At 43.8% G+C, this 17,853-nt stretch overlaps 1 protein-coding gene across 8 annotated transcripts in view; it reads left to right on the top strand.

Moving 5' to 3' along the window:
• Window positions 1-17,853, top strand: part of LOC135106284 (myc box-dependent-interacting protein 1-like) — a 90,181-nt gene that overhangs the window by 60,048 nt on the left and 12,280 nt on the right. For 6 of the 8 annotated variants that reach the window (XM_064015138.1, XM_064015141.1, XM_064015139.1 and 3 more), the window contains 6 exons: window positions 4,002-4,137; window positions 7,520-7,710; window positions 11,514-11,672; window positions 12,156-12,266; window positions 12,425-12,570; window positions 15,399-15,638. In XM_064015138.1, coding sequence (XP_063871208.1) covers window positions 4,002-4,137; window positions 7,520-7,710; window positions 11,514-11,672; window positions 12,156-12,266; window positions 12,425-12,570; window positions 15,399-15,638 — 983 coding nt within the window. The remainder of the gene's footprint in view (window positions 1-4,001; window positions 4,138-7,519; window positions 7,711-11,513; window positions 11,673-12,155; window positions 12,267-12,424; window positions 12,571-15,398; window positions 15,639-17,853) is intronic. The other 2 variants (XM_064015140.1, XM_064015143.1) reach the window with 1 other exon arrangement.

Raw genomic sequence — 17,853 nt, forward strand, 5'->3', positions numbered from 1 at the left:
CTAGAACACGCTAGACAGTGTTTGCATCCACCTACATGAAATAAGAATGGAATACACGAGTAGATTTTCCAGTGTCTAGGCAGTAAAACGTTCAAGGGTGACTGCGGAACAAGAAGACACGAGTGATTTATGATTAACGAAAGATATGTCGTGTATTAAGGTGTCACGCAAGGCCACATCATGCCAGCTCGCCCACAGCTTTTGAGCAGGCATGCGTGTTCCAGCGAGGAAAAGCCAGAACAAGCAAGCCAGCCAGTTCCTTTCCTCATGACAAGACTGAAGCGAGATGAAAATAACTTTATGGTAGTGGTGGTATACGTAAACACACACACACACACACACACACACACACACACACACACACACACACACACACACACACACACACACACACACACACACACACACTCCACAAGTCTTCACAAAAACAAATAATCCGGACATGAAAACGTACATTTCTTGAGACAGACAGCTTTGTTTACTGAGGACATTCTCTCTCTCTCTCTCTCTCTCTCTCTCTCTCTCTCTCTCTCTCTCTCTCTCTCTCTCTCTCTCTCTCTCTCTCTCTCTCTCTCTCTCTCTGACAGACAGATCCAACAGGCATGGAGATACAAACACTTCAAGAGAAGGAAAAGGGGGACTACATTACCTCCTCCTCCTCCTCCTCCTCCTTTTTTACTCCTCCTCGTGGTCCGGTTGTCATTCCAAGTGCCAACTCAACTCTTTTTTATCTGTAAGAGTAACAATAACTTTGTGTGTGTGTGTGTGTGTGTGTGTGTGTGTGTGTGTGTGTGTGTGTGTGTGTGTGTGTGTGTGTGGAGCCGCTGAGAGAGAGAGAGAGAGAGAGAGAGAGAGAGAGAGAGAGAGAGAGAGAGAGAGAGAGAGAGAGAGAGAGAGAGAGAGAGAGAATAGAGCAATAGTAGGAGCAGTAATAGTAGTAGCAGCAGCAACAGCAGCAGTAGATATAGTAGTAGTATTAGTAATAGTAGTAGTAGTAGTAGTAGTAGTAGTAGTAGTAGTAGTAGTAATAATAATAATAATAATAATAATAATAATAATAATAATAATAATGATGATGATGATGACGGAGAGATTTAAAAGGAGCACGTGGAGGAGGAGGAAGAGAAGAAAATAGAGAGAGAGAGAGAGAGAGAGAGAGAGAGAGAGAGAGAGAGAGAGAGAGAGAGAGAGAGTTGGCTCTCCTCCACATGACGAGATTATTTTCTCTCTCTCTCTCTCTCTCTCTCTCTCTCTCTCTCTCTCTCTCTCTCTCTCTCTCTCCAGGATCGTGATAGTTCAGACAGGTGTTAATATTTTGGACGCAGGCACGCGGAGTCACCTGCCATGCTCCTGCACGCACGCACCCACACACACACACACACACACACACACACACACACACACACACACACACACACACACACACACACACACACACACACACACACACACACACACACACAATGATGCTATGTTATTGTGAATACTTGTACACACACACATACACACACATACACACACACACAGAGAGAGAGAGAGAGAGAGAGAGAGAGAGAGAGAGAGAGAGAGAGAGAGAGAGAGAGGAATGATAAGCATGTCCTGTCGTGTGCACAAATACTTCTCGGCCTGCGCGCATACACACACACACACACACACACACATAAAAAACTTAATTTCTCTTCTCTCTCTTCATTGATTTGCTTGGAAGTTGACATTCGGATTAGGAAATAAAGCAAAGAATCTACAATTATACACACACAAATAGAATAACATTTTTCTTGTGTGTGTGTGTGTGTGTGTGTGTGTGTGTGTGTGTGTGTGTATGTGTGTGTGTGTGTACGTCCTAAGGAAACTAAGTAAGAGACAGGATATACCTACCATTCTCTCTCTCTCTCTCTCTCTCTCTCTCTCTCTCTCTCTCTCTCTCTCTCTCTCTCTCTCTCTCTCTCTCTCTCTCTCTCTGTGTGTGTGTGTGTGTGTGTGTGTGTGTGTGTGTGTGTGTGTGTGTGTGCGCGCGCGTAAATCTCAGCCCAGGTACTGTACCTACTTGGTCATAACTCGTACCCTCTTCCTCCCAGACCGCGGTGTTTCAGGTGACAAGAAATATTGTTATTGTCTCTATGACTTTCCCACTATTCCTTCACCTTTGAGTTTGCCTGTTAAAGGTCACAAGAATATCAGCCACTCAAGCTACTCTGAGTGTGAGTTACGTTACGTTAGGCCAGACTAATTTATGTAACGATTAGGTAAGGTTTGCTTGGGTAAGGTAACATGACGTAATCAAGCCCATCATTGGTTAACTGACTCAGCCGACAAATAGCTGGATGAGTCGTTCGTGTGGCTCAGAGAAAGACTTCTGAGGAGTTAGTTTGGGTAACGTAACATTACCTAATCTAATCTATCCTAAGCTATCTTAACCCATCCGAAAAATGGCTAGATTAGGCGATCTACGTGTGGCTCAGAGAAAGACTTGCCACTCGCTGTCAGGATAAAGATTCCAATGAGTTGGAGGAGACGGGAGGGGTGCACTGGCTCTGGGTTACCTGATACCCACTCGCTCTCATGGGATTGCTTCACCGCCGAGGTTCAGGTGATACTGGGGAACCACAGGTGTTGGCGGCTCAGGGTTAGGCGCCACTCCTCTCAAATCGACGATGCTGATATAGTCTATGTATTGAACTTGAGACCATATTCTGAAGCAATTCTGTTCTCACCTCCACTACCTTCAAACGGCTCTATCTAGTTGAATTTACATGGGTTTGTAAGTGTGTGCATTTTTATTTATTTATTTTTTTTTTGTATGGTTCAAGTAACAGATTAACAAGATTTATACATTATTAACAGGAGAAACACTCTTGAGAACTCAGCTCATCATTTCTGTGGCCTTTGAAAATAGTCGTGGTGTGAGTTCTCAGTTTTTGGGTAACGGTAAGAGCAATGTAACTACAGTGTATGATTCGGTAATGGAGGTGATGAAAGAACATATGCTACAGATAACTTTAGCGGCGTCTTGGCAGGGTAGGAGGGGTGATAGTGGTTAAATATTAGGGATAAACTGCAAGGTGACATGTAGGTGGAGGAGTTTACTGGGTGGTAAGTGTGTGGGTGGGGCATGGAATGTTCCGTGTGTGGGTGGATGGTGGCAGGGGGACTGAACGAGCTGGGAGGAATGTGCGGGGTACTGCGTGGGTGTGGGTGTGGGGTGTGGGTGTGCTCAGTAATGAAGAAAGGATGCGTTATGGAGAGTGAGTGACTAAACATATGTGTTGGAAGACAGTAGCTGAAGACGAGTTTTGCTGAAAGGTTTAGCGGAAGGCAATTGTTGGGAAAGCAAGTTTGTGTTCAGGCGCAGGCGGTGTGTTTTGACGTGATGAGAGAGAGAGAGAGAGAGAGAGAGAGAGATATTGGAAGGAATCATAAGTGGTGGTAAGCAAATGCATAGTATAATTATAGATATGATGATAGTAGCACACACACACACACACACACACACACCACGTCTTTTCACAATTTAGCAATCATGGTTCTTCTCCTTATTCTGTTTAGACGTGGAGAAAGAAATACTGTAGGTGGTGCATGGCTAATTCTGCTTTCCCGGGGATGGTGGAAGACGAGGAGGAGGAGGAGGAAGGAGGAAGAGAAGATAAGTGACCTCCCAGGGACGGACAGGTTGTGGAGACTGGTTGGTGGTGATGGTGGTGGTGATGGCGTATGTAGGGTGGTGACTAATAGCCTGTATTTTGAAACGCTTTGCTCTTTCACCACGACTATTTTCTAAGGCCACATAGATGATCAGCCGGGTTTTCAAGATTGTTTCTTCTGCTAATAAAGTAGAAATCTCGTTAGTCTGTCACTAGAATCGTAAAAACACCTTAAAAACCCGTGAACTTTTAAGTAGCGCCTTATGAAAGTAGTTGAGATGCAGGCAGAAGTGTTTAGGTATCCGGTCCTTAGTGTGTGTGGTGGCAGTGTTAGTAATGAAGATGTATGTATTGTTGCAGATCCTGCAGAACCTGGGCAAGGCAGACCGCACGATAGACGATGTGTTCGACGAGTATGACGCCAACTTCACCCGCCAGCAGACCAACGCTAACCGCCTGCACAAGGAAGTGTCCAACTACCTGCGCTGCTGCCGAGGTGAGGCGCTGGTGGTGGTGATCTGTGCTCGTACAATGTTGCTACTTCTACTACTACTACTGCTACTGCTACTGCTACTGCTGCTGCTGCTACTACTACTACTACTACTACTACTACTACTACTACTACTACTACTACTACTACTACTACTACTACTACTACTACTACTACTACTTCATACAGGGATTGCCACTTGTAGACATAACGATTTCTTGCAGCTTCCCTTGTTTTCTGATGTTCTTATGTGACTACTACTACTGCTGCTACTACTACTACTACTATTACTACTACTACTACTACTACTACTACTACTACTACTACTACAACTATTGTTCCCTTGACCCTCTTTACATTGCTCATTTCGCACGTATGTCTGGAGACAGAGGTCATCATCAGTGGCGTCAAAACGTATCCATCTATTAGTCCAGCCTGGAGTGGAGTGTGGCGATATCCTGGACACTTCCACGCCGCACCTCCACATTTTAGTTTCCAAAGGCCTTAGTTGAAGTTACACAGGGTTTTAGGAGTGTTATTTTGGTTTTAGTGACAGGTTAACAATATTTCTACATTATCAACAGGAGAAACATTTGAGAAACCAGCTAATCATCTCTGTGGCGCTTTAAAATTATCGTGGTGAGAGAGTGAAGCGTTCCTGAATACGGGCCTGTGTGTACATCCGTGAGACGAGAGACCTGGCGCCGCGATGCACGGTCCTACAGGATGAGAGAATTGTAAACTAATATCAATCAATTGTTGGAAAGAATATAATTTTTGTGAGTCAAGACTTCTTTACCTATGTCGTGCTTCTAAGTCACACGATTTATTTTATTTATTTATTTTTATTTATTTATTTTTTTTTTTGCGTCCCTAGTTTAGAGAACGCATTTATTTTATCTTATTTATTTATTTATTTATTTATTTATTTTATTTTATGTATTTATTTATTTATTTTTTTATGAAGGTTATAAAGTCTCATATTCCTCCTCCTTCCGGATTTCTTCTCTTCTTGGTGTTTTTGGGTTACCACGTATATTGGCACCAGCGCTTCCATCTCAAGGAAGGGTGTTTGGTAGCGATTAATTTCCCCGTGGATAGAGTGATTGCGGGCCTCGTGCTCCACCCCGCCAGCCGCGTACTGCTGCCATGAGGCCCCTCAGTGTATGACGCAATGCTTGGGTTGTGGTTACCCGTGTGTTTTCTGTTGTGGGTTTTTCAGTATAGCTTTCCTGCTGCTATTGAGAAGTGAGATGGCTGCTCCTCTGTGTATCTAGCCAGCCAGCTGTGATGCCTCTGGGTGTGTTTTTTTTTTTTGAGTTACGGATTTCTTTTTTACGATTTATGCTCATTGATATTCTTACCGGTTTACTGATTTACTTTTTCTTTTACTTTTTTTTTCCTCTTACTGATTCTGCTAGTTTCTTTTTGGGAAGCGACATTATAAGTGGACCTTTTAAACTCACTTGTGTGGCATTGGCTGCACCTCCTAACGCATACAAAAAAAATATAAATAAATAAATAAAGGAAATAAGGAAAACACTGAAGCTGTCAGCGTAAGAAAAGGAGATACCGAGTAACGGTGTGACGAGCAAGAGGAGGACCGGGAAAAGTGAACAGAGTGTTCACTTTTCACTGGTAAGAAGTAATGGAGGGACAAGGAGATACGAGGACTAAGTAAAAAAAAGACTAATTTAACAGCATCAGGAGGTACGTAAGTCTTCCCGAGTCCTTGCAGCAGTAGTGTCAACGTGAATGGGTCGGCAGCAGGCAGAGATGGTGCGAGGCAGGGGCTTCCATGCAACGATAGTCAGATAGGAATGGATCAGGAGACAGAACAAGACGAGCTGGACATAGACTTTGTATGCGACCATGACGAATACAGCCGAGTGAATGCACCCAGCCGTCACCATAGCTCTTCCCTCCACGCCACGCCACCACTCCCCCTTGCCACGCCTTCCTGCTGTCGCCCTCCTCACGCATTTTTCCACGGCCATCTCGCTCTTTTCCTCACTTCCCGCCCTCGCTTGTGCCTTTATTTTCTGCCTATTTATACATAGTATTTGATGGATATTGTTGGTTTGGCCCGCGCGAGTCTCTTGGTACGGTCACCATCACCACGCGGCTGACTGATGGGGATAATGGTGACAAGTGATAAGTGTTAGGGACGGTAATGTGTTGCTGTATCTTTGCTGTTGTCCTTCAGGCGTCGTGTATTTAAATGTGAAGCAGAGTGACAGACGTGTAGTAAGTGAGCAGCAGGAGTGTGTGTGGTGACGGGAGACAACCAGCGTGAGGCACTGAGCAACGCGTGTGTTGTGACGCGGTAACACACACACACGTGTTTCCGCTCCAACACAAGGCTTCACTGCTTGGTGTTACTTAACAGGGAATGTGCTCACACCAAACCATGAATTTATGAAAGTACTACATTTTTTCCCTCTCCGAGTAAGATTCTAAATTCCATTAACATTGACACATATGAATTGTTTCTGAGCACGTTTCTCTTGGATCACGTAAGGATATACATATATAGGTAATTCAATGAACTTCATGTGAAGAAGATTGGCTGGTTCTCTCGTCAAGTCTGGAGCGCCTAGAAATAATCAACTCTGCATTATTCTAATCGATCAAGATAAACCGCCTATGCACGTAGGAAAAAAGAAAAAAATAAATAAATCATTGAAACCTGCAGAAAAATTAATGTGTAACGTTGACATAAGCAAATGATGACTCTGCTGTTTCTGATGGATCCAGTATGGATAAAAACTTAGTCAACCATATAAGGTAATTGTACAGTTGCTCCGAGCAGTGATATCACGAACCCCATTGATTTCCATGTTTATAAAGCAAGAAGAAATCGATGCGTGAACTAATTAATTAACTCATTCTCACCAAGAACTCCGCGAAAATAAGAACTGGTGATGTGGCAACCGAAGGTGAGTCGTGGATACTATTTTCTGTCTTAAACATTGTGTAGAGTAACATCAGTGATTCAGGAAGTTGTACCTGTGTTGTCACGCTGTCCACCTAAACATTGCAAGCGCGGCAACGTGTAATTTACCACCACCCATCACGACCCCTCCATACCTCCCATGACAGCCTCGCGCTCCTCTCCTGCCTCTTATTCATTTGTTTGTCTATTTATTAATTCATTCATTTATCCCTTATTTCTGCATCTACCGGATAGGATTGTTGTGTGCATGTCACCTCGTTGTTGCTTTTGTGTTGCATGTATTGTCCAATGCATGCTCACTGCCTTACTGTGTTACATTCATTTGTTGTTTGATTAGATAGATCTACACGTACTACACATATACTTTGACGTGCTTCATGCATTGCCTCCCTGTGTTGCCTGAGTCGCCACAGACCACACCTTGTGTTGCAGCGCTGCACGGGGCCAGCAAGGGGCTGTACGAGACCCTGATAGAGGTGTACGAGCCGGAGTGGGTGGGACACGAGCTGCTGTACGCCCAGGCCCAGAACTCCGATATGTTATGGACCGACTTCTGCCACAAACTGCAGGACCAGACCCTCACCCCGCTCACCGCCTACCAGCAGCAGTTCCCGGAGTTGAGGGTGAGTGGCGACGCCTCTCCTGTATTTCACTTTTTACACTTTATACTCCCTGTTTCTCAAATCTTTCATCATGTCTTCTATCATCCAATTCATCTGTCACCTGTCAGTCCTTACCCGCCTTAGTATTACGTGATGCACAGGGCAACTCCAGCATTCCAGCTCCAGTCCGAATGTCAACGAACCAAAAGGTATTTGAATGATCAGATTTTTGGGGGGATTCTTGGTTGGGACTCCACACCTGGACGAGGCGGGGCATAGCGAGGAAGGGAGGGAGAGGCAACCCACTTGGTGTAGTATTGGTGGTGGTTGTGTTGGCGCCTCGCCTCACACTGTGCCTAATGAGTGAGTGAGTCAGTGTGTCAGGTGTTGTCTTTCACCCTTACATTCCTGTTTCACCCATTCATCCCCGCACCTCTGTCTCTATTATCCACCTCAGCCTCTCTCTCTCTCTCTCTCTCTCTCTCTCTCTCTCTCTCTCTCTCTCTCTCTCTCTCTCTCTCTCTCTCTCTCTCTCTCTCTCTCTCTCTCTCTCTCTCTGTTGTGGGTGTTTGGTGCTGGTATGTAGGGTGCATTCAGTTCTACATCGTGGATAGGTTGGCGATGAAAGAAGCAGAGCAAGAGATGGCGGGGTGGTGCAGCAGGTCAAGGCAGCAAGGGGAGGCATGCAGGCGGCAGGGCAGCTCGCCTGACACAAGCTGCCCAGTAGCAAGTACAAGGAACAGGTCCCAATGATGGCCACGGGGTTGCAGCCTTGCGTCGCCTGGCTCAGGGCTGGGCAGTACTGCTGCTGCCGCATTCCTGAAGAGGCGGTGAGTGGGCCAGCATGTGAGAGAGGGGAAAGGGGGGCACGAGGTATTTGTGAGAGGCCAGGAGAGGGTTTGGTCTGCCAGATGCCGGCAACAAACAGTGGCGCCGGTGAGTGTCTCAACGACAGTAACCGTCGGTGCCGAATGTCGAGCCTCAGGCTAGTGACATGATGTGGTAGCCGCGGAGACGGCGACCGGAACTACTATAATCCCTCGCCGGGCCTCAGCCGTGGAAGCCACGTTACCACGACTAGCGTGAGAAAGCTGCAGGAAGAGTCACAGTTTTTGTGGTGCGAGACTTTATAGGAACGGGGGCGGGGACCATGGGGCTGGCAGGCGGCAAAGAGGATGACCCCTGGCACGGCCCGCTGCCCTGCACGGCCACGGGCACTTAGCCGCGCGCTACCAAGCTTGTTACGTCAGGGCGGATTGAGGAGGCAGCGTGTGTCGTGCTGCTACTGCTGCTGCTGACCAGCTGACGCAGACCGACGTCACACTTTCTCGCTTTCATTAATTTACTTTTCAAATCCTTGCATCATTTCCTTCATCTCAGTTAAAAGCATTCACGAGAATACTGGTACTCGGTGGCCACAGCGTGCCCTCAACGTGACTGATCTCTGTCACACGCAGAGGGAAGGACCGCAGACGTTGCCTCTGCTGTGAATGGACGAGGAGCACCCTGTCGCTGTCTTTCCCATTAGACCCGAAACACATTAATCAAGAGGTGGAAGAACCGCTTGCAGTTTTCTTCTCTTGGGAGTGACTCGTTCCTGCAGTGATTGCTGTTATGTACTGACATTCTGCCTTTGATGTCTGATGACAGGCGCGGCGCCTCCTGGCGCATGGTGGTGGCATGCAGGACAATTTAGTATCGCCTTGTGTGTGGTACTGTGATCTGTTCCCAAGGCTGGCCAGCGGAAGATTAGCCTTGCTTATACGCGGTGGCCATCAGCGTCACTTCTCCCACCCGCCAGCATTGTGCTGTGGTCACACACACACACACACACACACTGAGGCGCCACACGACACACACAATATCCTCGGGTCGCGTGGCTGCAGGATTATAAGGGAGTACTTGCTATTAGCGCTTCAGTAGAGCCTGAATGGAAGATTAGGGTAGATCAGACTACTGTCTTCAGTATTGTCACTCCTCCAGCGTGACGTGTTGTGAAGCCTGTCATCCAGCATTTGGCGGTCACATGAGCCAAGCCATCTCAGCATGTTACGTGTTGATGATGAGGGTCACCATGATATCCTGTCACTTTTTAAATCCTGACTGGCGCCAATCAGGATTTAAGGAGTGACAAAATATAATAATGCACGAAATAATCTATTTTACTTTAAGAATACATTACAAGCAATGCAAAATTATTGCATTTCTTTTTACAAATATTCAGACAGTAAGATAGGTATATTGTTTTTTTTTTTTTTTTTTTGAGTGGCTAATGTAGTTAGTAGCCATTAGCATTTGGCCACTATGACCAATGTGACACTCAGGAAGTATCTCATATATACCGATGGAAGGAAATTTGGCTGAAATTATAAAATCCCTCCTGAGCATGAACCAAGAACTGTGACGAATGCATGTGATATCTCCCTTGGCGCTTACTGTACTATTGGCCATTCCACACGCCAGGTGAGGCGATTGGCCTATCGGGCACAAACGTGGGTGCAGGTGGCGCGGCAGGAAGCTCAGTGGAACAATTGTGCGTTAACCATGAGAATGTTACGACGAAATTGGACATGATCTTCAGGAAGTTGAACTGCGAGGCAAACTTCGCCTTGGCATCATCGTTACCGTGGTATACCTGGCTATACCAAGTGGATGCACTCATAAATGCAGCGCAGGTATTTCGGGCGGTATTGCGTTACTCAGCAGGAAGCCCAGGGTTTCAGTCCTGGTCACAGTAAAATAAAAAAAAAAAAAAATGTGACGACTATCCACTTTTTGGTTCACTTAGTTTTAGAATTATTACTTGTCAGCTCTGGCTGGTAGCTAAACGAAGGTAACAAAAAGAAATGGCAACCCTACACCATTTGCCGAGCCCCAGAGAACGCGGGGCTGGCAGCTAACGCTGCTTGCTCTACGCCGACGCTTGCTGTTAAGTATGGCACCTTTTTCATGATGTTATCTCACATATACACACACGTTAAGAACAAAATGGATTAAGGATCTGGTGTTGCCGCAGGTGAACATATTTTAGTAGTGTATTCACAAGTTATTTTTGATGTTCACAAGTTCATTATGTAGATGTAAATGGACACAAAAATAGCACAACCAAAAAATGCAAAATGGAGTAATAAACTAAAATAAATACTGACACAAGAAGCAATACCTCCATAACAGTGCGTTGTATGCAGTAATGCCAAACTCCACTATCTGGATACATTAACCAGGAAACCTCCCCTGCTCTCCCCACACGTGCAGCACTGCAATATTCTTGCTAGCCTACTGACTGACTGAAAGCTGCTCATGACTAGTAACCATTGACAAGCCTCGAAATATGTGTGAAATCTTATTCCCATATCTTATGTGTACTTATGGGTGTAGCAAGACTGTGTGTGTGTGTGTGTGTGTGTGTGTGTGTGTAGCAGGACTGCTACTACGAAAGTTCGATGGTTAGGGCATCCGGGAAATGAAGCCCTAGATGGGAGGTTAGTTAAGTCATGTTTGATTGAATTTTAAAAGTGAACTGTTTCGTTGGTAGGAGACTGTGAGGTAGGAGTGAGGAGGCTTAGCATGGCAGCTATAGACTATGATGTTAAAAGTGAGGTGCAACCAAGAGGGCTGGGCATAATAATACTGCTAACATGAAAATATAATCATAGGTGAGTGATATGAAGGAAATTACTTAGGACTGACACCCACTTGATCTCTCTCTCTTGAAGCCAATCACTGCATGGCTGAACACTGGGGCTGCACCACCAAGTATCTATCACACCTTCAGCACTGACTGAATCCACAACAGTACATTTATGAAAACATTTTCTTTACAGAAAAAGATTGACAAGCGAGGCCGTAAACTGGTGGACTATGACAGTCAGCGGCACCAGCTGGAGAACCTGCAGCGAGCCAGCCGGAGGGACGAGTACAAGATTGCCCGGGCTCGCGATGCTTTGGAGACAGCGCGCACCACATACGAGGTCCTCAACAAGGTGAGTGGGTCAGGGACTGGCTGCCATTACAGCACTTTGTACATTATTTCTCAAAATAAAGAATATTACCACACTATAATTGTCAGTTGTACCTATAACAAATGTGAATACAGCAGTAACAGAGAATTTATGTGATGGTTAGGAAAGCAGCAGTGCTGAAGGGGATGCTGAGGCTCATATCAATGCTTGAGACTTTACTGATGAGTCCTGGTGTACCAAATCAAAATTAAGTTATTCCTTTGGTCTTAGATTTACCATCATTATCTTTCCCCTAAGACATACTGTATACTTGTATACTTGTTGAGTTACTAGTCATATCTGAAGTTTTGTCACTGCCATGCCATTAGTGTTTGGCAAACAAAGAACTGATAATTTACATGTAAAAACCCCATTGGTGATGCACCACGACTGTATAGTGAGAGACATGTAGGCAATACAGCTTTTGTTGTGTGTGAGTTTGTTGACTAATGCTTGATGCTGCAGGAGCTGTACGAAGAGCTTCCCGCTCTCTACGACCAGAGGATCCCCAATGTTGCCTCCCACCTGCAGACCCTTTATGCTGCCGAGGCCACAGTCATGGCAGAGTTTAGTAAGGTGAGCATTACATCTCTGAATGGCATGGTGACATTGGTTGTTATCGATGACTAGGGAGTATTATCAATGCAGAACAGAGGTATTAATATAGCATTTTTGTAATATTAATTAATATTATGCTGGAAATGTCATTTGTATCACTCCCACCACCATTCCAGGTTGCCAAAGAGGTAGAGGCCATTGCAGACAAGCTGACAAAGGAATGTGCCAAGGGAACATACAAGGTGAAGCGGACAGCTGCCCCACGCCCGTTGTCTTCTGTGGAGGCGTCTTCACCGCAGAACACCACCAATTCCCCATCCATGTGAGTGTTACCTGAGCCCCTGTGATGCAGGAACCCTTACACTCCAGAGCTCTGGGCTCAAGTGCAATCACAGGATTGTGTTTGTGGCACAACACTATGGAATGGACAGCGTGTGGAGGAATATGTTATTTTGATCAACATGTAGCTGTAATAGAAGGCTGACTGTTGATTTGAAAAAAAAAAAACACTTACCTTGTTTCATGGTGTCAGAGCAAAGGTTGTGACACAAGCACATCAGTGTTGCTCAGGTTGTAATCACACCACCTCAGGACAGTGTAGAGGCCTGGCTGGCTGTCACCTATAGTATGATGCACCTGTGAAGCCATAGATACTAGTTCATTTTTGTCATAGTTATAAATACTATTAACCATTTGAATTAATATGATTGCTGATAAACTGTTTGAGTTTTTATAATTTAATTTTTATAATTTATTTTTAAATAGTAACTGGCCAACAAGACTAATTTCTTTAATGCTAATTATTGTTTAAAGTTTTAAAGCTCATTTAAAAGATTTAGCTTCCTTTTATCTTGACATAGAACATTTCAGAAAATTCATGTGTGTGTGTGTGTGTGTGTGTGTGTGTGTGTGTGTGTGTGTGTGTGTGTGTGTGTGTGTGTGTGTGTGTTCGCTGCAAGTAGATAGTGACAGATGCAAGAACATTCAGACATTAAGTAACTTTTGTTGATAGAAGAATGAGTGTCATATTCTAGGAGACACCAGAAATAGAGATCATGTTGATGAAGAAAAGCATAGAAGTTCAAAAGTCAAAGGAAGGAGAGAGTGGCAGAACTCAAAGTATTTTTGCCTGAGTCAAGCACATTACAAACACATCCATTGGATGTAATAACTCTTGTATATGGCATAATGTAGGGTCTTAATCCAGAGTGCTAGATATATTGTCTGCAAGCACAAATACAGGCTGTGCCTGTATTGAGCCACAGCATGTCAGTGCAGACAAACAAAGGAGGAATCCATAGAGAAGAGCACAGATATTGTTACTTTGAGCATCAAAAAACAGATCATGATATTTATATAGTGGTGCTGTTAGACCACCCTTGTCTTGTTTCATGTGGAAGACTTGTGCATCTCATAATTATGGATATTATGGCTGTGAGGCCCATTCTTGTCATATGAAGCCATGAAGTAGTTTCAATGGCACATGATGACTAGACCACATGACTGAGAACTTGTTGGTTATAATTAGTCATTAACTAGTATGCTTCAGTGTTAGTACATGTGGTGCCTTTACTGTATATTTTCATAGCATAGGTATGAATTTGTCGAGTACATACACACACACATACACACAGATCAGTGTTGAGCAGGCATGACTTGTGATTACATAAAGAAATTTTTCATAAATTAATGAAAAACCAATTAGTTCTTTATATTTGAATGTTATGTTCCACTGCCCAGATCCAAAGGACCAGCTTATGAAAGCCATGTAACACTTCCTATCAACTCTCATCAATCCAGCATGTCTGCATTTCCATAGGAGTTCCTGGCCTTGACTTCTATTATGATGACTCACTAAAATGCATGTTTTTCCCAAAAAGTTTTAGAATAATACCTTTACTTTTATTACTTTCTGTGTGTTCTGTGTGCTCAACATCTTCACTCTCCACAGTTTCCAGAAATCATTTAATCTCACCTGACTGAATGTGCTTGTGTGTGTTTTCCTGCAAATACCAGAATGTCTTTGTTCCCACCTGATGTGACAGAATGACACAGAGCCATGATAGGCAGCACCATGCAGTGCCAGCCTGGAGATGTGAGCCAACACATGAAACTCTTGCTACCAACACCTTTGTACTGTTAGGGATATGTATAAGTTAAAAGTTACGTGACTTGGAAGAAAAAGGACTTCGTGAGGTCAGCTTTATTAACCAACATTTGTATCATAAATCAGTGGTAAGAGATGGCAGGTGTTTGAGCTGAGAAAATGGTTCAGTGGGAGGGTCACTGCAGGCCTAAAGAGTAAGGACTTGTGGGGTACAAAAGATAGGCATGAAGGACCTCTACACAAGGTTTGTCCACACTAGGGCTGATTACCCAGTCTTATCATATGTGGAGGATAGAGCTCTCATGGTGTAGCTCAGTGAATCAGTTGTGCTGCCATGCCCTGATGCAGAGAGACTCAGAACACCTGACACATGTTGGTGCATGCTTGTCCTCTCTGTCTATATATGTCCAAGGCTAAGGATAGTTTTGATTTAGTCTTAGGAAATATGTGTGTGTGTGTTACTTTATGGTGAGTCCTTTATTTCAGTAACCATTTTATAGGGATGTCAGGTCAGCCTGATGTATACCTAATTAGTCTGACAGATTGGGTAATAGTTTGCTGCTTATATTCAAGAGCTTCAGCAGTGTAGAACACCTGAAGAACATGGCACAAGTAAGGGTAGAATTTTTCCCTGGAATGACAAATGACAGGTTAGAAATTGAGATCTTTGAGGACAAATATTCATGAATAATTTTTTTGTATGCATGTGTTTACTAATATGGTGTGGTCACATTGAGAGGATGGTTCAGAGTGATTGGGTGAAAAGAGTTACAGATCTGAAGTTGTTTCATCAGTTCTGAGGTGTGTGTTGTGATGTTTGGTGTTTAGATCCCACAAAACGAATGGATAGTATGGGTCACAGAGACTAGGATCATAGAGTGGCCAACTGTGCATTCTGGATCACTGAAAGTGGTGCTAAATTTTCACATCTGTGTTACATTTGTGTGTGCGTGTGTATGCGTGTGTGTGCCAGACAGTCACCCTCTCCCTCTTTGGTGATCTGTGTGTCAAGAGTAGTGCATGTTGGTGCCGCTGGTTCACAGGTGGTATGACGAGGCCCCCAAAGAGGAGGGCAGCAACTCCCATGAGGTGTTGGAGGGCAGTGAGGGCACACTTGAGATTACCAGCCCAGAGGAGGCTCCAGGCTCCTCAGTCACCTTGGAAGCTCAGGAAACTTATAAACCCATCAAGGACTCTGACCAGACGACTTCACCCCCTGTTGAGCCCCCCGGCACTGATGTCCCAGACCTCCCTCCTAGCGACTCCCAGCCTGAGAGTGACAAGTAAATGCCAGTCAGTTTGGGGCTGCTTTGCTGGGTTGGCTTGGGCTGGGGATTTGAGATTTGTAGAACTGATTGTAAATATTCAGTGATTGAAATAGAAAACAAAATCAGTATTTTGTGATTTGGAGAGAAGAATATGAGAGCAAGTTGAGGATACATGACAAGATTTATAGGAAAGATGTGCTGCTTTCAGGAAAAATGCAGGCTTTTATTTGTAGGTGTTTATTTGAAATTTTGCAAAGAATAATATAACAGAAATGGATAATATTTTTGAATGGATATTAATAGGTATGAAAGAAGAGATGTAATATTCCTGAAAACAATGAGTTTTATTTCTTGCTGGAAGAACAATAAGCTGTGAAACCATATGAAGCAGAAGAAGAACAAACTTCCTGTTAAATGCTTAGTTTTATAATAAAAAAAATTTAAAAAAACATTCTGTACACATGACACATAAGCTGAGTGACAAGACCATAGTACAGATACATGTTGAGGCTGACTGATGTATCTCATATTGGATTATGCAGGGAGGTACAGAGTCTATGGTAGAGCAAAAACAAAATAGCTAGAAAGGAAGTATCATTGCTTCTGAATAATTTGAGGATCTAAAGCTTTATGGTAATCAAGGTTTCTTTGTCAGATTTGTGAAGTAAACATTCAGGGAATGAAAGTGAAGGGAAAGTGACAATATGAGCTATTAGAAACACAGTAAAGTGCAAGCTGTCAGCTCAGGATAAACACCACAACATACAAAAAAAAAAAAATTTACAAGTGCAAAACTTGTAATAATCATAAGAAACATATTTTTTTCTCTCTTAAATGCATTGTGGTTAGAAATGCTGTGAACTTTTAATATATTTTGGTCCATTTCATAATATGGAACCTGTTTGTGTGAGACAGCTGTCACTTGTGTGTTAGTGGAGATGAGCAGACAGAAAAGTTGGGAAATAAGGTGTGATGCGTAAGATAGATCAGCAGTGTGATGCATAAGATAGGACCAGATTAATCATATATTTGTATCATTATGAAAAGCCTCAAACTGAAAGAGTGGGACTAGCTGAGGAGATCCAGGACATTAGAAAAAATCAGGTTGAATGGAGATGGACAGATTTTATTATTATGACTTTTTTTTAAATTGGAGGAAGGAATAATAGATCATGAAGGGGAGGTTGGTGTGAGCTGCTTTGGAGGTGATGGAGATTTTGTGTGATGACTGGAGCAAAGACAGTAGCTGGGCCAGAGGGATAGTACATAGTCTGTGTTGCCGTCTCCAATGAAGTGTAGGACAGACACCAACAAGAATGTAGAAATGACCGTCTTAGTGTGCTTTCTTTATCCTTTGCTTCTGGTGTACCGTTGTACCCTTTACTCCCTGCTCCTTTCCCCTGCCTCCTATGCCTCTCGCCTCCCTGCCTCCCTACTCAGCTTACCAAGGCTCAAGGTCACAGCATCAAGGTGGCTCCTGTCCTTGTCTTCATTTACAGTGTTGATGGCACTACAACTAGATAGTGCTCCCAAGAATTACAGAAACAGGAACCACTGAGTTGCTACCAAAGACTTTTTAATACTTCTGTACACTACCTCTTTAAGGCTGCATCACACATCTTCTGACATGGCACTTTCCTTTGATGCAAGTGGACACTTCTAGCTCAGAACACACAGGTGCTGCCATGCTGAGGTAGTTGTAGTACATAACTATAACATGGGAACAACACTCTGTAAAGAATGAAAAGATGGAAGACAATCTCTCCCTGAAATAATCATTATAAACTTGTAATTCTGGGATTAAAATTCTTCTGCAACAGTCCTACTTTGATATTATGGTTACAGTTAAACAATTTATCATTAATAAAGATCAGCTGGCCATCACTTATGATCACTGACCACTCCTCAGATCATCTTCCTCCTTTTACCAGTAAATACTCTGGAAAAAAAAATAAAGTGTATTTCTAAAGATTTATTTGATTATTGAGGGGTAAATATTCTGTAAATAACTAAATTACAAATATCCTGTGAATAAGTGGTGTAGGTATAAAGTGTAGCAGGCATGTAGGTTAACCACAGCCATCAAGTGCTGGAAGACTTGTCCGTGTGACAACAGCCCCTATGACAACCGATCCTAGAGTGATGGTTGTGTTGGGTATGTTGTGGCTTGGTATGTGCACAGTGGACACACATATTGCATTGGGAACAGTGCCTGCATCAAGGTATCAGG

Source organism: Scylla paramamosain, chromosome 13, assembly GCF_035594125.1.
Source record: "Scylla paramamosain isolate STU-SP2022 chromosome 13, ASM3559412v1, whole genome shotgun sequence".
NCBI lineage: Eukaryota > Metazoa > Arthropoda > Malacostraca > Decapoda > Portunidae > Scylla > Scylla paramamosain.